This window comes from Sparus aurata, chromosome 15, assembly GCF_900880675.1.
Source record: "Sparus aurata chromosome 15, fSpaAur1.1, whole genome shotgun sequence".
Lineage (NCBI taxonomy): Eukaryota > Metazoa > Chordata > Actinopteri > Spariformes > Sparidae > Sparus > Sparus aurata.
The window spans coordinates 12,828,955-12,850,272 of NC_044201.1; the positions used below are offsets into that span (position 1 = coordinate 12,828,955).

General features: G+C 46.3%; 1 protein-coding gene across 2 annotated transcripts; it reads right to left on the reverse strand.

Moving 5' to 3' along the window:
- Positions 1-4,713: 4,713 nt before the first annotated feature.
- On the reverse strand, positions 4,714-17,271 carry ism1 (isthmin 1). 2 transcript variants are annotated; one of them, XM_030442052.1, is made up of 6 exons: positions 16,269-17,271; positions 10,175-10,390; positions 8,467-8,737; positions 6,726-6,869; positions 6,497-6,586; positions 4,714-6,180 (listed from the first exon to the last, which is right to left on the reverse strand). In XM_030442052.1, exons 1-6 carry the CDS (start codon positions 16,404-16,406, stop codon positions 5,663-5,665), a joined length of 1,377 nt encoding a protein of 458 aa, XP_030297912.1. In that variant the 5' UTR covers positions 16,407-17,271; the 3' UTR covers positions 4,714-5,662. The 2 variants fall into 2 exon arrangements, with proteins under 2 accessions (XP_030297912.1, XP_030297909.1); XM_030442049.1 differs by having other exon boundaries at positions 10,175-10,393; positions 16,269-17,270.
- Between the last annotated feature and the right edge of the window lie 4,047 nt (positions 17,272-21,318).

Here is a 21,318-nt window from a genome sequence, read left to right on the forward strand (position 1 = left end):
TCAGTCTCTAGTTGAAGTCCAGCTGCTGGCTCTGGATCGCAGCCACTGTAGTGTCTGAGAGGAATGTGCAATTGAGATGTTGAGGAGGATAAATATATTCGCTGTTTGAAGAGAGAGGGAGAGAGAGATGCCTCCCTGTCAGTGCATCATGCCTGGCTGTGTCTGATGTGGTCCTCTCAGGTGCAAGATGTCACACTCTTTTGACGTCAGTAACACGCAAAATGTATTTGACAGGTCAGGAGGAGCTGCAGAGGGTTGGGTCGGGGGGACGGTGCAGTGCGTGTTTGTTTTTGGGTCTCGCAGCCTCTTGACCCCAGTTTGATCTCCCCCCTCTAAAAGGAGATATACGTTACCTTGCCCCCTCACCCGCACTCACGCCGCCCTCCATTAGCTTGATCACGCATTATTACGGAGTGCTCTCTTTTCATCGGAGCTAATCTTGTGTTGCTGGGAGACCCCTCGGCCCTATTCAGAACATCATCCCTCTTCTGTCCCGGATCCCCTTTGCTTTGAAAAAGGATCCCGGGTCTTTAAAAAGTGGATGGGGTCCCCGAGCCATTCAAGGTGTATCCAATGCCTCGCGCTCAGCAAGGCTCTTAAATGCTAAACAGACGGTGGAGCAAATAAAGATCAAAGGCAGCAGCCTTGCCCGCCTGGCCTGCTGTCCTCACATGCCAGGCGCTGCTGTCACAGTGAATCACGGCCGTGCAGCTTCCGTGCTCACGCTGACCCACCCCCTTCCCCTCCCTCACCACCTAAGGGCCACTGACCTTCTCGACACCGTTACAGCCCCTGCGCGCCAGTGTCTCGCGTCAACACTTACAAACGGGGTTAAAACAAGACAGCGCATCGGAGCTGTCTTTGTCAGATCAGGCTGGACTTGACCGTGAGGGTTCGGAAGAAGAGGACGCCTCTCACCTTCATGCACATCAGGATTTTATTTACCTTGAGAGCAACAAGCCAAAAAACGTTGAGCAGTCGGGAGGCATCACGGTGATCTCCTCTCGCCTCCCGCTGCGCCTTCATTTGCCTTATTTCTCCTGACCCTGAGTGTCTGCGTGGTGCCTCAACATGGATGTTTATACAATGATTTGAAATGTACAGGAAACTTTTAACTGGTAATGAAACAGTATCAGTTTACTACACTTACACTTCTATATGACCTACAATAGCAAACGAGAACATCAGCGAGAAGAAAGCCTAAAATAAAAAAATAAAGTATGGCAGGGCGTTGAGGATAAACTGAGGAAGCTGAGGAAAGACGCTGCTCTTTTTAGGGCGGCTGTGGCTCAGGGGTGGAGCAAGCGTGTTGTTATCGGAAGATGGCTGGTTCGATTCCCCCGGTCTGCGTGCTGAAGTGTCCCCTGGGCAAAATACTGAACCCCAAACTGCTCCTGATGTAAAATGTAAATGCTCTGTAGTCTGGTGGTACAGCAGCAGATATTTCTGTACTGCCAGACAGACGCTCAACAACTACATGACATTTTATGTTGGCCTTGCTATTAAGCTATATCCTGCTGTTGGCTTTTTGTAATGAGGTCAGCCCATTACCAAGTGTTGATAACTTCTCGTCATAAAAAATACACTTACCAGGAAACGGTATCTTTTAGCTGTAGGCTTACATGTGTCAGCAGATGTGTACGCAGCACTAAAACATCTGTATTCGACATGTTACAGTTAGTAGTCTCAGACTATGGAGAGCTTAATCTCTCAGCACTCTGCCGTAGCAAATGGATTGTTTTCAGTGTTTTGGTTTCCTTTTCCTGTGATGTGATGTAATGTGGCCGAAAACTGACTCAAACTCAACTTCATTTTGCAACCCTGATTTTGTTAAATTACAAATAAATGAACCTTGTTACCTTGTAAATCGATACATTACCTCACCACTAAGCGTCCTGCACACAGCTGCGTAAAAGGATTACAAATACGTTGCGTCTGTCTTCCACGAGCTTCCCAGTCTTTATCTTTATGACAGAAGGTGGAGACTCGTATACCGCTTCTGTCCACAGGGCCCGCCGGGATCAACCATATATGAAGGTCCTCGTGGTCGCTTAAAATAAATTCTGTCTCTTTAAAAGTGCCTTTGCGTTGCGTCTGCTAGCATGTGAGGCGAGCAGAGCATAATAAAACATGTGGTGGTACATTAGTCATGAGTTGAGCTCAATGAAAGGCATGACTGTATATAATAACTCTTTTATTAGGGGGCAAAGCAGGTCTTTTTTTCCTCTGTTGTCCTCATTTGTCCGACAGCTTTGAGCGTGTGTGAATTTATGAGCTTTTATGTCTTCTTTTAGCTTTGGTTTGAATTAAACATGAGACGGGGGTGGGTGCAGGTGCCGCTCAAGCCACTGCACCCACCTCGCGAGATGATGTTAATTTTGTGGCGATACTAAATGTTCGAGTGTTTTTGACCTCTGCCGTTGTTCGGCGATAGATGGTGTGGCCGCAGATCCCTGCAGCATCTCAGCGGTGTCCCGGCAGCAGGGGTTAAGTAAGGCGCCCTGCCCTCTCAGATGCTCCACAGCTACTTGACCTGTTTATTCAGCTGTATAGCCAGGCGCATGTTTGCCTCCACCCCACCCCACCCGCTCTTCCCCTGACTTGAAGTGCCAAAGGTGGAAGCCTGTTGAAGGGAGACTGCCAGCAACCCCACCCTTGCTTTGCCATCGGGACATTATGGATGTAGGCCTAGAGGGACGGTTAGAGTAGCTTGATAAGCATCCTCCTGGTCCAGGTCAGCTACTCCAGATTAGTAGACCAAAGAAAAAACCTTTTAATTAGGTTTGCCGTGCCGTTAGGGCCCTGCGGTATTGCGGCCCAGACACTTCCTGCATTGTGCTACACCACCCATAAAGCAGCAGAGAGTAGGGAGTGAGTGAAAGAAAGTGAGGCAGCCGGGCTAAAAATGACTCCGCCACATCTGCACCACACCACAAAACAAAGAGATGCCTGATTGCCACCATGCACCGCCGTTTTTTTTGTTGTTTTTTTTAACCTACTAGAGGCCCTGCATGTGAGCTCAGCAGGGACGACAAACCACCTGGACTTGTTTTAACATGAAATATTTCTCGGGAAAAGCGTTGCAAGAGGAGCTGAGCTTTCTCTTACAACATTAACCCGTCCAAGTTTCCACTGCCTTCTCCGTCTCTTCTAACGCCTCTCGTGCTCTCGTTCCCACAGTTAACTCTAACTCGCAGAGATCTGCTGAGGAATCCCAGAGCCGGGGGGCCCGTGAAAGCCTTGCTCCAAATACAGTGTAAGCACGTTGCTTCTCACAACAAAAATAGAGGCAGAATACCAACAATCATATCTTGGTGATGCTTAATGAGCGCTTTGGGATCCTTGACAATATACCACTAATATGGTGCTTTGCATCCTTCGAAACACACCAGAGTGGAGTCCTGGAAATAGCAACACAAAAGCGAGGCCTCCCAGACGCCCCGCAGCCAACACAACAAGTCTCCTCTGAACTCCCTGTACCCGCTGTTCTACAGTACGTCTGCCCTCTCATCAGATTTCACACCAGCTCCACTCCGCCTCTAAATCTCTGTGTTCCTACCTGCGCCACGGCTCAGGAATCGAGTTGTGCCGGTGTTTGTAGAGGAGGGGAGACACGGGAGATGAAAAGTGAGGAGGGTGCACTGGTAATTGCCTGCTCTCCAGACACGTGGAGCCTGTCTGGAGAAGAGATACCGGGGGCGGAGGCGGCGCTGGTGGGAGCTGGCGGTGCTGGCGGTGGTATGTCATCAATTTGAGCTCGGCCCTAATGTCTCAAAATAAAGACGAACACCTCACTTTGATCTTCGCGGCCTGTTCGGCAGACGGTCTGCTGAGATAACGATCCATGCCCGTTACTGTAATCTTAGCCTCGAACCATGCTTTTTACTGCAGAGAGGGACAGGAGACTTTAAAAGAGGGCTTCACACGTTACGACTCTCTGACAGCACAGGGAGACCTGTGTCTGCAGTCTGAAAGAATGTGTCTTTGTGTGATTTACAGCGAGAGTGTTTTAAGGGTGGGTTGTTGATAAAAGCCTGTGTTTGGGATAAATGGGTCGAAGGGACGCGTGTGGAGGAATTTTGTATGAACAGGCGAAGCAACTAGGCGGTTGCGAGCAGCACCTCGGGGGTGTGGAACGTGCTGGGGCCTGCCGCATTATGAAGACGAGCCCCGCACCCGGCCAGCTGTGCCGCACACAGGGCTGCAGGAATGAGAGCGCGATGAATGGCTTTCTCTGTGCGACAATGACTGCGGCACTCAGCGGAGAGGGAATGGTCAGAGGTCTTCGCTATGGACAGGCAGCATTGAGTCTGAGTGTGTGTGTGAGTGTGTGTGCGAGACGGAGAAGAGTGCGTGTGTACACTGGGAAATTACCCAGGAATGCGAGGATACATGCCAAAGACAAAGAATTTGAGTCACATTCAAGGGAACCTTACCCTCCTCCTCGCCTCCTCTGAAGAAATATCACAACCCCATCAAAAGGCCTGGCCCGAGAGCCACACTGGATGGAACTAATGGAAGTCTTGTGCGCTGGCTTAAGCCTGTTGGAGGACTTTAATTGATGAGATGAGATTTTTGTTTGTTTTTTTTCCCCTGCAGATGAATTTCCTCCGACAGCAGCAGCCAATGAAACTTGATTGAAATGTTAACACCTTTCGAGAGAGCGACTCTTCTCGCGACACACTCATTGTTTCGGTTTGTTGTTTTTTTTTAATAAATTTATTCATAGATTTATATCTAAAAAAAAATCTCTCCGTACAGTCGAAATTCACACATTCTTTTTGCGCTCTATTTACGGTTTAAATCCTAACTTGAGAGAGGGATAAGCGCATCGATGGCCAAAAAAAAAAAAGAAACTTTGAGCTCGCGAAGGGGATCTCAAGTTAGCATTCGGCCACATGTGAATCACAAACCACAGTCAAACTCAGACGCAGCTACGACTTAATAAATACTTTACAAAAATAATGCAGGCTTTTTTTTTTTTTTACAATGGAGATCTGCCTCGGAGACACAAGAGGTTGTAAATCAACAGTGAAAAATAAGATGCATGCTAAATAAACTCACAAGCTTACTGGAGAACCTGGATATTGTGAATTGACGAAAACGGGAGAAGAATCGGATTGGCCCTGTTCTCTCTGCCCCCCCAACACATTCCTGGAGGATCCGATTATTCTATTGCCACAGGCCTCTCGGATTCACCAAACACAAACAGTCTATGGAGACGAACACAGACACAAATCTAAACAAAGACTCCAAGAATAATAAATTCCCTTTTTTTTTTTTAAGAACATAAACTCGGTCCTCCCTTTAGAGACCAAATCTGAGTTATATAACTGGTGACATAGCTACTGGCAGAATTTTCATTAATTTTTTTTAGAGGCATGTTTTATGAAATAAAAAAAGAAAGAAAGAAAGAAATTACAAAAAACAAAGCAACTTTTCGTGCCTGGTTTTGGTGAAGTCAGGAAAGTTCCTCATACGTTGTGACTCTGGATTTTTGTCCCTCTTGGTTCAAAAGAAGTCTTGTTCGTCAGAGCCTAAAAGTCCTTGTTATTTGACCTTAAAACAGAATTAAAGAAATGGTTTCAGCACCATTTTCTGAGGTTTAGCTGAATATTTAAAGCAGTGTGTTTTTTTTGTTCTTGGTCTTTTCTACGTCAGGCTAGAATTCCCTTGCTTCTTCAAACTGTTTGTGGTAGTCCTCGTCCTGAGGGTTGTTGGGACATTTCAGCCCGTTGTTTGGCGGCCTGGCCTGGTTGTAGCGGCTCCAGTCTCCTTTGCAGATGATCCAGGGCAGGATGTCCACCTTGTAGTGCAGGTCGGCGGAGAACTCCGTGCTGATGAGGTTGGGCGTGCCGGCCCCTTTGCCGCGAGTGATGAGCTTCATGTGGTCGTCGTAGCAGCAGTGCTGCGCTGCCAGTGTGGTGGACTCCAGCGTCAGCATGGAGCGGATGCAGTAACGGGCCGTGGGTTTGTAAATCTCCAGCTTCTCCTTTGGCCCGCTGGCGTCCTTCCAGCGGAAATCTCGTCGCGTGAGGGTGTCGTGTACGTCTGCAGTGCTGTACGCCACCTCAGTTGGGTAGGAGCAAGGGCAGCTGGGGAGGTCGTTGGCCACCTTGGTCATGTACTTCTTCAAGAAGTCGCTCTTGCAGTTCATCCATCGCTCGCAGCTATCTGTGTCTGGGAGAGATGAAGACTACACGTTATTTGCTGCATCTCCTTCCCGACATTAGAAGATGTAGTATTTAACATGAAGGTGTGTTTTCACTGCGCTGATTAAGAACAGACGGGCCGGGAGAGAGCGGACAGCGGCATACCGTGCTCTTCCTGCCCTGCTACACATTTTTTCATCTCTGCGCAGTAATGGAGCACAGCCCCGAGGAATGCTCAGTGTGCGAGGGAACACTGCTGCCAGATGGATGAACTGTCTTTGATAGTGTAAGAACATCTGAATGAGGGATAGTCTGGAGTGAGACAAGAGGAGGCCCAATCTTACCAACACCAAAGAGCTCCGTGGCATTGAACTCATCTGTTCCAGCTAACAGGCTCACTTCAGTCGCCGCTGTCTTGAAGGCATCTTCAATACCTTTAGAGAGATGAATGCACAGTGAAAGGTGAATCAAAAGATGAAAGACGGCTAAAGCAACACATGCGCTCACAGGCTATCCAGTAACACCGTCTTTACTGGTGTGGAATCTTTTTGTTCTGCTATCCAAAGTCTTTACCTGGGCAGCTGGGCATATCACAGGTTCTGGACTCGGTGGCCGTGCAGGCGTAGCCACATGACCTGGTTCTCTTCTGGTTGCCGTTTCCACAGGTGACGCTGCACGCCGTCCAGTTACTCCAGTCCCCCTCGCCGTCCATATAGTCTGGATCAGAGGCAAAGGGAGAGAGAGAGAGATCCTCAGTACTGATTCAGGCCACATGCTGAACTTACTCAGGCCTGTTAGCATGCCTCACTAATAATAAGTGGGGGAGGACATGAAAGGGGAAGTGGGGGAGCTCAAAGTTCTCTTTGACTTTGCCCCTCAAAGCAGATACCACGAAAGCCTGTCCACACACACATACACACATGCACCATGGTGCTAGCGCAGAGTTGTGTCCAAGGCAAAGGCACCGTATGTGTGTTCAGTTAGTGAAGGAACAGGGGAACACTTTGCAAAATTCCAACAAATCTATAGGGGACCCGGCAGGGAACTTGCAAATAGAAATCAGCCCCGACACATTCGGTCGCTCTGTCTGTGATTCATTGGTTTGAAAATGGGAAGTGAAACGGCAAGAAATCCTCTTTAACTCCAATTATCATTGAGCAGATCACTGTAATGGGGATACATGGAAGCAGTTACACTAAGCCTGTGACTACCCCACCACCACCATCACTACCACACACATACACACACATCTTGAAAGCAGTACTCCATCAATGAGGAGAATTAATGTGGGCATGTTGGGGATGGAAGTATTTCTGGCCGGGGTCCAAACCTTCCTATATACCCCCCTGCTGCCATCTGCCCCTCATTATGAGCATTTTGTATGAAAACAGGCCAGATAGCCATCTCGCGCCGCTCCCCTGCCTCTTCGATAGCTTACTACGTGGCCAAAGAGCTCAGACCGAGCTCAGAATTCAGAAAACGTGATAATGACCTTACCTCAGCCCACAGATGAGACAACTATCAGTGGCCTGTGATGGATAACCCTCACAGCCTGTCCACAATTATGAATATTGGGTCTAAAACCAGGACAGTAATGATGATACAATAAATACTTGTCCATTAGTGTGGTATGAAATAAAGGATGAATGAGAGCCGACCGCAGCGATAAGCCAAAAACCATTAAACATGGGCTTTGGTTTGATGAAAAAAGATTATAAAATCACCCTCCTCACCGCTGGAGTGCAAGTGCAAGTGGATAAAATGACATTTACCACAGCACACGCATTCCTGTTCGACCATGTTGGTTTGGGCATGCTACAACATGGGCCGGACGCACACTGTATGACAGCGAGTGTAAATTCTTCCACGGCAGATTTATCTGCAGGGTTGCTTTTTGGAGGGTGTTGTGAGAATGGTGTGGCAGCCAAACAGTGCTTCTGGCCCCAATCCTGCTGCTGAACTTTGATGTAGAGAGGCGTTTAAACTGTGTCACGTAGCTAGCTCCGCACCACAGTGGAATCCGTCTCGTAAAACAGTGTTAAAGGCTTCAATCAGGGGGCTCCCAAAGGCTGGCCCGGGATGACTGCACTTATTATGGTGACAGCTTAAATCAGCAAATCTGCAAATTACAGATTCCACATCAGGCTATGGCCATCTGTGGAAAACGCTGGAGACCAGTGCTCGAATGAGAGCCTATGGACGCGGCTAAACATTCTGCATTGTGCACTCATTTCCTCGCAACCACACACACATATACACACACGCACACACACGGACACAAACAAATGCACACACACCCTGCTGTCATTCTCACCATATTCAGTCTGAGCTTTGCTTCCTCCCCCGGTGCCTCCTCTCCTGTCCCAGTCTGTCGGCGGCCTCAGGAAGTTGCTGTCCTCGCTGTTGCTCCCGTAGGAGCGATCATTCTCCTCTGTTTGATGAGTCGTGGAAGAGGAGGAGGAGGAGGAAGATGTGTGGGGCCACCAGTTTCTCCAGTTAGGAGAAGCCCAGTTGGGTTTGCTTTCCTTACGGAGGCCTTTTTCTGGCTCATGGCCCTCCAGTCCATCCACTACTTCGATGGTCACCTAAAGAACAGAAGTACATTTTAAAGGGACAGTTCAAACATTCAGAATATATATTTGCCCTCATATCTGTTAGGCTATATGTCCATTTATTGCTCTGGTGTGAGTTGCTGAGTTTCTGAGAAATCAGCTTGTGGTGCACAAAGCTCCAAAGATCTCAACAGCGATGTTTGGCTCCAGAAAATCATGACCCTGTTACCCAAGATAATTCACGGACCTAGTTAAGAGCTTCATGTAGGGACTGTTTTCTTTCTACAGGACTACACTCGCCAGTTGTATCGCCATGAAGAGGTGTGCATCTACTCATGTATGAGACGCTCGTGCTTATGACAGCGTGGGAAATAAACATTAATGCCGCCTTCCTCGGCTGATCTGTAACGTTAGCTTTGTTAGCTTATCTTAGCTCAGCCTCGGTAGAAAGAAAACTGTGGATTATCTTTATGTGACCTGGCCCTGATTTCTCGAGAGTTCATATGAATTTTTTTGGCCAGCTGAGTGTCATCTCGTTCCATCATATTGGAGAGAAGGCAGACAGCTGGATGAGCAGCACTGCAGGTAAGGGGGAAGATCTGTATTTTTGAGGTATACCGTCCCTTTAAAGTCGATGTTAATCAAACACGTGACCATTTTTGGGCAGAGCGGGCGATCGGGTTGCCATGAGGTGACACTTCTCTGATACCCCGACACACGATTCACCCCCTTCCCCCTTTCTGTCCTAACACATGTGCCTCCCAGATGAGGGGGGACCATCACCCCTGCCCCACATTCACCCTCCCACCTCTTGGGCTCTCTCCACCTAAACACAAAGTTCAAAGGGCTACTCAGCCTCCTCCAGACCATGAAAGCCAGATGAATCCCAGGATCAAAGACACCCCCCTCCTCCTCTCCCCCTTCTCCCACAGCCTCACGCCCTTGCTCAATTGGTCGCTCCGCTCTCTTCCCACATCTTGAGATGTTAATACACTTTGTTCGTGCTCGGATTTAGCAGCAATGCTCTCAGAAATGGAAGGACCCCCTCACTGGATTAGACAGGAGAATGATTTAAACATGGCAGCGGTTACTTGGCCATCTGCACCTCTGAGGGACTTCTGGGCGAGGGCTCACCGCACATTTACATAAGCTTTCCGTCTGTCCTCCTGCACATGGGTTAGTCGCGAGGCATTGCTGGTTAGCGTCTGCCTTTCAGCTGTCATTATGATGGACGGGAGACCTCAGTGCCTGTCTTAAGCTGCACTACAAGCCAGGAAGTGTGAAAGGGGGTGGCGGGTGGGTGGGGGGGGCAGAAGGAGGAAGGGGGAGAAAAAGGGGGTAGTGATGTGCACCAAACTAGTCTCCTTCTTCCTGTTTGCTCTTCCTGTCCTGTGTGCTTGAGTAGCCATGTCTCACAAGTGAGTGAAAGCATCAAAGCCCGCTGGCAGGTGCACAGACACACATGATCACCTGGATGTTGGGGTTCTGTCCATTGATGTCGGCTTTGGAGAGGTCAGGGAAGTTGTGCAGATCCAGGAGGAAGGCTCCGGGGCCGTCTCTGTGGACGTTGCTGCCTTGTGCCCAGGGGAGGGCGGCGGGCCTGTGGGTCAGCCGGTGCTCTGGACCAGATCTCCGGTCTTCAGGAGGCAGCTGGGAAGAGGAGCTGCTTTTTGCATTTATATTGTTCTGCTGAGGAGAGAAAGAAACACAGCACACATTTATTATAGTTTTTTTTTTTTTGCGAGGGCTAGCTACAACTGACCAATCCTGATTTAGCTGGGTCACAGCTTGGCAACTCTGGGGAAAAAAGGCCAGCACTTCATATAGGCTATATCTCAATATTTTGGCAAATTCTAGGACCGGGACACAAGATCCGACATCCAAAATCTAAAAGGACAAATTGCTGTACAACGTCTCATATCCTGGTAATAATATAATATCAATATATTGGCCAGTCCTAGACCATTCACATTTTAAGATTGTTAGGATGGTTTGAAAATATTGTATCCCCTTCTGTGTGAATGTAAAGACTCCCTGTTAGTCCCTCGGCATCTACAGAGTCTGCCCACTCAGCAGCGTTAGATTGATCTCTCATGTTGACAGAGGTCCGTGTGGCCGTGACCTCTGTCATAAATCCTCTGGACTCCGGACTTCTTGGAGCCCAGAAAGAAACAGTGAGACAAACATCACGCCGAGTCCGTCTGCCTCCACTAAAATATAATCTGTCCAGAGCCTGCATTTAGAGCCAATGTCACAGTTACACTGTATATTTTTCCATTTTTAACCGGGCAGAGTTACACTGTTGCTTTACCGTAGCAAATATGTTGTGGACATTTTTAGTATGTTCTGGCGCTGGCTGGGAGAAAAGAGCAATGTAAGGTTTTCCCTTCGCTGAGGCTATACAGAGAAGAAAAAAAAACCTAAGCAAACATTGCAAAATAATTACATCTGCCTCCTTGAAGACAGAAAAACATTTGGTTTTCTGAGAGAGGGCGTTGTAAATCCGTCCCAAAAGGACAGTTAGGGCATATGTCTCCTGTCAGGTATGCACAGAAGGAACAATTATTCCTCAATTGGACAGACAGCCATAAGTAGTCGGCAATCATCCATTCTGGGGTGGCAGAAAATAAGATCAAAGAGAGCCATCAATCACGTCCCTTGTTTTCTTTTTTTTCACGTCCCGTTTCTTCCTCCCCAGTGTTTTTGCGGCCGGGCCGAGGCCTGAGAATATGGCAGCAGTGCTGTACGGTTGCGGTGGCCAGTCACAGACAAAGTGTCAGCTCAGCCACATTGTGGTGGGCATAAAAGCCCCCAGTGGAGCTGTTTGTGTCCAGCCAAGGTGCACTCTGGGACAATATAGATGCTGTAAATGGAGCTGCACAGCGAGGGAGGAAGGATTATAAATGTACATGTAACTTAAAGTCAACCGCAGAGGGGACAGCGGCTGCACAGACACAAACACAGACTCCCAAATCCATTTAGCGTTACTCTTCTTAATCCACTACCAGAGACCAGATGGGTGTTCATATGATGTATGATGCGTTTCAAAGAATGTAAAAGCTTTCACATTGCATATCTTAATGCCATAATTACAATGATTATTACAATTGCCCATAATTTGGAGGAAGAAGAGTAGGTGGTTCTGCATTTCGCCTGTGGCCTACCGAATAAAAAAGACGAGAGAGGTTTTACTGTAGATAAGATGATGTGTTTTTATGAGGATTTATGTTCACAATCATAAAAGAATCTGAAAAAGCGGATTCCAATTAAAACCACAAATGTCTTTTCCAGGACCAAACAATTATGGCTGAGAGCTCGGTGGAGAAAAAGACATCATTTCAGCAGCCATCGGACCCTTTATGTGAAACATCACAGGACCCTCTGTGGGTCTATCAAAAGCCCTCGGGCTTTGAGATGGCCACGTGATAACCTTGTCTTTCAAGTTCCTGGCCTTCAGAAGTCACTCAGTGGCTGTAATTGAGCTCCTCGGAGGGAGCTGCGCCGAGCACAACACTCACAGGTTCAATCACAATGTTAATACATACACAGAGTTGTAAACACAGTAAACAGATGAGCTTCATCTCCTCTGAGCGGGTTAGATTTTAATGGATTATATTAGCATCTAAGTGCAGACCACCTGCTGCCACACAACACTTAACTGCCACACATTTCAGACCTCTCTTTCTCTCTCTTGTTTTCCCATCATAAGTCTGTGAGGCACGTGGTATCCTCGACTCATGACCGACCGCTTTCTCCTCGAGTCGGCCCATCAAAAGAAAGCAGATGCCACCCCGAATGTTTCAGAACACGCAAACTGTCGGATCGTGAAACCCAGTCGCAGCGTTTCGCGGGCGGATTAATCCTTCGTTATCCAGTATAATCCCATTTGAATCCGTGTTGTGTCACATTACGCCGTATTACACATGGTGGGCAGATTATCTAATCCTGACACAAATTTGGTTTATTTAAAGTCCGACTTAAAAGCGCTCTGGTCCCGGGGCGACACTTGGGATGATGTCTCACTCAGTGCGGGGGGCTCGTTGGGTTGAAGCCTGCTTGTAAACACAGACCATTTATGGACAAATATTGGTAGCTTAGTAGTAATGCGATTTGATTTAATTTGCAGGCCAATGATAATCTTGCAGACATTCAGTTAGAAGGCACCGAATGGGAGAATTACTTTGTAGAGGTAATAATGTGCCATCAAACTCCCAAGGATTAAGGATTACATTACCTCTGACAAATTGTTACAGGACTGAATTTCTACATAGTGTTGCTTTAAGGTTACTACACTGGGGGGAAAGCCACTTCAAAAATAAGTTATCGACATTCAGGTGAGGTAGGAAACTGATTTAGGATTCACCCGCCAACATTAGGTTACATGTCAATTTCTCTTATCCAAGCCGGCGCCAACCAAGGGCCTAAGACAGAACAGTTCCATGCGTGATTCTCCTCGTAGAGATTTGAGTCCTCTACTTGACTTCTCTCAAAGTCAGTATTTCATGTTCAGAATAAACATATTCATTTCCTCACACCATAGTCAAACAGTGGACAATAGAGGCCACTGTTATGTGCGCACAGTGCTGACTTTCAGATTTATGTCTCACTTTCTTCAGTGCCAACAGGACATATGCGGAATTTCTCACCAAAGTAAATACATCAGAATCTCGCCAAAACACGGAAAAGTACCCGCCTCAAATTCATTGCTGTTTATCAAAGACTTGAAGCTGAACTTTAAGTCGGAAGATAGTGAAGATTGTCACTGGAACTGCTGAAAACGGTCCATCACTTTGGGGAAAAACAGGGAAATTGCTGCACCGAGATTTCACTAAATCTATATTTCCATCTGGGGGCTCAGCCGTGTGAAGGACAAACCATGAAATCTTATACATCCAGAAAAACAGACTTTCCGTCTCAAGTGGTGTTGAAAATAATGGAAAGAATGCACAACATGGGGATTAGTCATCACAGTTGTGTATCGGTTCTGTAAAGTCCCTCAGTTTCTTGATAATCTCGACATAAACACCTCTCTCTGCCTTTTCCAAATGCCTCTCAGTGGAGCTTTTCTAATGGGATTTAATGAGAAAAACATGCCGTTTTGTCATATTTCTCTTGATAGAGCCAAGGCTGTATATGTGCACGGGAGTAACTCATTTAAATGTTAGAGAAATCTGCAGCGCTCCCCTTTGATGGCGAGGCTGCTTTACAGTCGCTATCACTCATCGGAGATCTTCCTCATGCTTTAATTTGGAGATCAAAAGTGACACACCATTCCTCCTCAGTTGATCTGGGGCCTCCCAGGATGTCATCCCCCCCCAACACTCCCAAAAGCCATGAATGAACACTCTTGCACACACAAGCCACCCCCTCTCCCCCCCTCACAGTATCTCCTCTTCTATTTTCCCGCTTCCCCCTTTTTCAGTGGCTGCTTAAAGGGGCATGACTCCATTTTCAATTGGGAGCAACTCGGGGATCCTTCCCCCAGGGAGGTTGGCAGGAAATTAAGGCAGCGCACATTGTGCCAGATGCTTTTCAATTCCACACTTACGTAGGTGGAGGAGAAAACTATCCTTCCCCCCTGTCACACGCCTCGCACTGGGTGTGTGTGTTTATTTACAGGATCAAACTGACATCCACAGAGGATTTGTGAGTCATTCTATTGAGAATAAAAGAAAGGAAAATCATGATTAATTATTTAGTACAGTTAATGTTTTATGTTTGGAAGAATGTGCCTCCCTGGGTCAGTGACGATCGTGTGTCTTGGACCGGAGAGTTTTCTCTCTCCACTACAGGTGCACGGAGCCGCATCCTGTCATTTGTGTTTCTGTGAATGGCATCTTAAAAATGACACCTTGGCCTGACAATACACCCCCTAGGCCGTGACAAGCCCGGCCGAAAGATGACATCAGCGTCTTCAGTGGCGGGCCAATGAAGCATGTCCGCACATAGTCGGAGCATTCATGTGCAAAAAAAAGAGGAAGGAGAAGAAAAAAAAAAACATTCATCCCTTTACTCAACATGGGGCAATGAGTGGCAAACTTGGGCTCTTTCATCACGAGCCAGAATCTCAATGTAAATGTGGACTCCAGTGACAAAAGGGACGGGGAGGCTGGGACGGGTCACATGTGTTCAGTGTTTTAACTGCGATACCTCAGGAGAAACACCCACCTCGGTCCTCAATCCCGGCTCATCCGATCCAGCATTTGGCTGTGTGACAAACATTCGATAAATTCCTGGAATACTTCCTCAGCTTTACGTGCCCTAATATCCAACCCGAACACAGGCCTGCTGTTGCATATAGTCAGCGGGCAGTGGTGTGATGGCTGTGATGGCAGTGATGGCGGAGATAAGAGAAATTGCCCTTGCCATCCTCTGGTGAAGTCAAAATTCTTTCCATTCATCTCCCCCAGAGCCCCAGTAAACAATTTATGAAGGGACACCATTCCAGTAGGCATAAATACCCATTTATCACTGGGACATGAAGACAGTATTTCAGTAGCATGCTAAATATACATCAAAAAGCAGCTGAAGGATGCTTAACACTCTCTAAAAAGCCTGTTGATCCCGGACCCTTCTTAACCCTCCAGTCAGGATTTGGCTGGAGTCCGTGTGCTTTATGCTGATGTTAAAATCGGCAGTTAAACTTTTAAACCGGTCTTAAGTGGTGTCATGTTGACAAACGTCCTCCCTTGTGAAATTTTACCAAGGCCTGTTCTAAACTAGGGCTGCAACAAACGGTTATTTTTCATTGGTGATCATTTTCTGCATTATTCGAGTAGCTTCTCAGTCAATAGAAACTCTGAAAATGGGGGGAAATGTCACCCACAGCCCGAGATGACGTCCTCAGTTTTGTCCACAACTCAAAAGACATTTGGTTTACTGTCATAGATGAGGAAAAAAAACAGAAAACATTTACTTTTAAGAGGCTAGAATAATGACTTCGATTGTTTGACTGGATCATCGTAAGAGTTGGCTGGTGATTTGATTAATGACAAGTAATCGATAAATCATTACAGCTCTGTTCCAAACTGGACGACAATCCAAAAAAGTGACGTAAAAAGCTGTATTTCTACCAGCTTGCATTTAGATTTCCATGTGAATTAAGTATAGGATAAAAATAAAAAATAAAAAAAGTTGGGATTAAGGGTTGGAAGTTTGATGCCAGACTCTTCTCCACACTATCTCTGAGGCTTGTGTGTTGGAGGGTTTCACCCCAGGGTATCAGGATATCAGGTCTGACCCTTTACCTCATCAACTGGAAGCTTGGATGACAGTGATGAGCCCATGATGACAGAGAAGTGCCTGCAGCTAGCATTTAGCCCCACAATAAGGAGGTGCGTCTGGTGACCCTGCCTCATCTTCCACCCCTCTGCTGCCTAGGGACACCCTAGGGAGTCCACATCCCCTGTGTATGTCAACAATCCCCAAGGGGTTCCCTGAGAGGGGAGGCTTCATTTTACCTGAGCCCTTCTTATCAAACCCATCTGTGACCAAAACGTGCCCCCCTCTGATATCAGCCTCAGGTTTCCTGCATCAAGTTTCCACAACACATTTCCTGACTCACCTCTCTAAGTGCTCTGTCCTGATCCAGGCTCAGAGTTACATTTCCCTGCGGCAGCGGACTGCTCCGCAGCACCGTGATGTGCAAGGTGAGGAGAAGAAGTCCCAGGAGCAGCAGCAGTTCCGCCGCCAGTCGCACCATCCTTTTGACGCGGCCGCTCTTGGGAGCCTGCGTTGTGGCCGGAGCTCCGACTCCGCCTCCTCCCGGTGCAGAGACTCCAATCTCCGGATCCGCCGGGGACGAGGAGCCGCAACACCACTTCGGAGCCACTTCGGGAATCAGAATTGCAAAAAGAAAAAAAAAAAAAAAAAAAAAGATAAAGAAAAGAAGAAGGGAAAAGTATCGGAGAGGGGCAGACGAATGACTTGGAGAAAAGTCTTATAGATGAATTTGGATCCAGTGGGGTTTTTTTTTTCTTTGATTGTCCTGAATTGATGTGTGTCCTCTTTCACCGATTACTCATGGAGTTTGGTTTTTCAAACCAAACACGGTACAAGTCAATGGTCTGATATGCCAATCGATACACCGCGGGGCTGACCCAGCGCGCAGCATGAACACTTTCCGCTCTTGTTGCGCCCCTCTTCAAACCTCCAAGCTCAGGAAACTTGCAGCCCAGTTGGCCCGTGGTGTCCCCGCCACATTCTCAGCCTCACACTTCACTTTTCACTCCTCGGGTCCACTTTAGCCGCTTTACGCACTTCTTGTTTTGTCCACATTCTGCGCTGTTCAACGCATTACTCGACGAGACTACCTTTTTGAGAGAGAGAGAGAGAAAAAAGTACAGGTAGTTAAAAAGAAAAAAAAAAAACAACCTATGTCTTCACGGTGGAGTTGTGTCTGTTTCAAAAACAGTATTCATCCATTCTGCTGCGGATCGAGAGCCACACCGGAACGAAGACGCGCGTCTTAACGAGTCCTGCTGGAGGAAACACGTCAAACCATATCAAACTACGGCTTTCCAAGACACACGCTGTTCTTGTTGTGCGCTCTTGAGGTGGTTTTATACTATACGCCCCTGTGCAGGCGCCCTCCCCCCCCCGGTTAACTCTTTCGTCCCTCTCAAACAGTCCTCCCCAAGCTGGAGTCCGGCTGGGGTTTGACACCAAACATTCTTGCTGAAGCTCGAATGACAAACAAGCCAAAAGTATATATTTTCTTTTTTTTCCCCCACTGCAGTTGAGATGCATCTAAGTTATTTCAAGTCACAGGATCAAAATGACAAAGATTTATCTTTTTAAAAACTCAAAATATCTCCGAGAACGTTGTTTCAGGTTTATAAAGTATTCACCCATTTCAATAGGCATTAAAACACGAGAACGCAGGCTGATTTAGTAAACCCTAGACGCTGTATTAGTGACACAAATGCCACCGCACAGGGACAATGAGGACTTCCTGAAACAACCCCAGTAACCTTGGTGGTCCCCGGAGGCGCACTGGGCACACAGGCGCGTCACAGCGCAGCAGAGGAAGACACCCGGAGGCGCGTTGCAGGACGTCTGCCTCTCCTGTTGACATGTCAGCTGTGAATCAAAACGCCGTGACGGAAGGTGCCGTGACACTTCGCTGAAGAAAGACAAATGGCGCGTAATGTGATTATCTCTCGTGAGACTTTTAATTGTCCCTCTTCAAAGCTTCAAAGGGACAGGTCGCTGTGTCAAATTACGCACCGAGGAGGGATGCTGCTGCCTCTCAGCCTGGGCGAGAGTCCACTGAGCCCCCCCGAGACGTGGAGCAAACCGCGTGCATGCCTCTAATATCAACTCTGAGGTCAGTAAATCCTATTTGGCCACGAGTGGAACAATAATGTTACAGATGCTGTGTCATAAATGAATTCGTCACGGATTAATTGAGGACATAGTCCGATCCAAACGCACATTGGCCATCCGGACGGCGCGCGTGAAAGATCCTTGCGGCCAAATGGCATGTAATGACGCACAGGGACAGGACAGTAGAAGAGCAGCTCAGCCAAAGCATCTTAAAAAGTAGACTAAGAGATAAACATTAATGGGTAGGGTGGCACGAAAGTGATGTTATTGTCCTTTGTTATTTCATATCTCCTGCTTCAGACGTCTCTTCGTCGACAGGGCTCCACCAAATGTGATGAGCACAAGCCAAAGACATGTTTCACTGCGTTTCCAACATGATTCACAGGAGCTATTCTGAGATTTCTGGTAAACTCTGGCCCTGACCCGGACTTGAGCTGAACTCCAATATGCCCATCTGATGCCCTTGTGTGCAAAAACCCCCACAGTGAGTAAATGTGGTCAGCTTGATTTTTTAAAATTCTAAATACACCCAGTGGCAGAAGATGTAATTCAACACCTTGGATGAATGTTGTTACCTAGTGTCACATTTCATTCAGTCATTAAAACACCCTCTATCAATCACAAATACCTGATAAGGATGTCTGAATAAGGCCGGACTCTACAATCACAGAAGTCCACCACACTGGCCCACTTCGTTACGCTTTCTGTTAACAAGTAGCTCCCAGTGCACAGCTTTCCTGCACTCTTCAGTTACAGTCTTACTCCGGGCAGAGCATAGCTGTCTAAACCATGTAAATCTGTTCTTTGTCTGCTTCACTTCAAAAATCCCTCTCAGAATAGAAAATTCTCTGTCCAAATGGAAAACAGAGAGCAGAGAGAATGGCTTGCCTGCTTTGGACACAGTGGTGGACATCAAAGGCGTAGCAGAGGATCCCCCCTTCAGAATAGCAGCTACATGCCATTCCAATAAGTGCAGTGTATTTGGATCTGCAGTTCAAAAGAGGCTGGTGCAGGCAGGCATACAGGCAGGCAGGCAGGCAGACAGGCAGGCAGGCAGGCAGGCAGGTCTCTGGGGCCTTGCCACCAGTAGTCTGGTTGCACAGATGTTTCAAATGCCAGCGCATTTGCCACTTCTGCTGAAACTGAGGGCAGTTAGAAGTGACTGGAGGGAAGTTTGGCAAGGCACGTGCTTCCCGCCTCGCCTGACATCTCAGAGACGGTTACCATACTCTGCCAATTTGTATCTTTAGCTAGAAGTCGACACTTCTGGAGGATATTCACAATGACGAAATAAGATAATTGTACATATTGTTGATAACGTGTTTTCATGTTTTATCTTCAGACTTCTATTTATGCTTCTTGACTTGCAGGAGTGCACAGAGAAAAATTTAGGAGGCCAGTTTCATGTCTGGTAAGAACCATGTTGTGATTTTCTTCACACACATTTAGGATTATATGAAACTCCCATCAGTTGAACCATGTGAAATCTGAATTATGACTGAAGCCAAAAGCAGTATAAAAAAAGCCACCAATGTATGACCTTTTAACCTCTCTGCAAGATAACTGTTTGCCAGCATACTCAGAGGTTCTTAGTCAGTGGAGTACTGTAACTAAGGACATGTACAAGTACTGTACTTATGTATAGTTTTTGACACTACTCGAGTTTTTCTAGTTCATGCTATTTTACATTTCTTTCCATCCCACTACATTTAGTGGTCAAATAATGTACCTCTTATTTCAGGACATAGCCTTAGTTTGTTTGACTTTTTACAGATTCAAAGTATGAATGAAAAATAAAAATCACTTGATTATAATATGTTATTTTCAATGTTGTAATAAGGACCCAAAAGTCAAACCTGAGTAGAAGCATTAATATATCATGTCTAAATATCACTCACCCACAGAAAAAGTATTTGAGTTAAGATCTTAAAGTATCTGATATCAAATGTACTGAAATATAAAAACTAATTTCCTCCCAGGAAATGTACATAAGGATCAACAGTAAGAATACAAGTAAATAAACAAACTGCATACTATGAATCATCCGATTATCAGACCAGATATTCAGCGATTTTTTGATTATCAGAATGAATCATTAGTAATAGATTAATTTAAAAATTGGATTCTTTGGCTCTAATGCAGGATGTAACCTGCAAAATTACAAGTAACTAAAGTGATCAATTAGTGAAGAATAATGATAAAATAGGAATAAGTACCAGTGAATAGAACTGCTCATGCAAAAAGTACCTCAAATGTATGCAGAACAGTAGTAAGTAAAGTATAGACATGTTTGTATTAATACATAAATAATTATAATGAAGTAATAATATATATACAGTACTACTCTGAAATAGGCTAGTCTGCAATAAAGAGATTTTGAACACAGGACTTAACTTGTAACAGTTTTTTTTTTTTACATTGTATTATTGCTACTTAACGCAAGTGAAATATCTGAATACTTCTTCCACCACCAAGCTCAGTATTTGAGCTCTCCATGGCTGTGGTGCACAAGAGTTGCTTCCGAGCTTCTCTTAACGCACATCTTTCTTCTGCTGTAAACTCACAATGCATTTAACAATGTTCAAATTCAGACCAAAGGTGAAAGTAAACACTAATTAATAGCACAGATCCCCAGGACCTCACCCAGTGCAACACTTGAGGCCAACTTTTCCCCTCTCCTCTAGATCTTTATGGAACAGTGCATTGCTATGACATCACAGAGTTGAGGATTAAGGACAGTTTTCTATTGTTTCTGGCTATAGGAGCCAGATGTGAATGTTCACTTACAGAACAAAGCCATCTAGTACAGAGCATCGATTTCAAGGGGTTTTCTCTGCTTTAGGGGGAGATTTTTATTTCTCAACCCTTCTCCTCCTCTGTTCATATAGCATGTTTTTCCCAAGGACTGCATGTTGCATTTAAATTCCAACTTGTAAAATATATCACCATGTTGTTTATAGGGAAGGAAAAAAAACACAAACATCCTATAATATCCCGAGGGCAAACAAGTGTCGACTAGACCCAATCTGACACATTGTGAAAACACATTTATCATCCATCTATAATCCTTCCTGTGCTAATCAAATGATTACCCCATACCACGAGAATTCAGAGTTCAGCGCTAATTGCTAGGTTACGTTTCTGTTGGCTCAGGTGCTGCATACCCTGCGTGCTTACCTTCACGACTCTTACGCAGTCTGTGTGTGGAAGAGAACAGCGGGTCTTTAAAACATCAACAATTAAGCTGTTAGGACTCAGTGAATATGAGCAGTCTCGCCACAAAACAA

Excerpts from the sequence above, each read along its gene's own strand:
- ism1 (XM_030442049.1), bottom strand. The coding sequence starts at position 16,406 with ATGGTGCGACTGGCGGCGGAACTGCTGCTGCTCCTGGGACTTCTTCTC. Across the intron at positions 6,587-6,725 it reads TGATATGCCCAGCTGCCCAG|GTATTGAAGATGCCTTCAAG; the intron begins GTAAAGACTTTG and ends ATCTCTCTAAAG. Across the intron at positions 6,181-6,496 it reads CACGGAGCTCTTTGGTGTTG|ACACAGATAGCTGCGAGCGA; the intron begins GTAAGATTGGGC and ends CATCTCTCCCAG.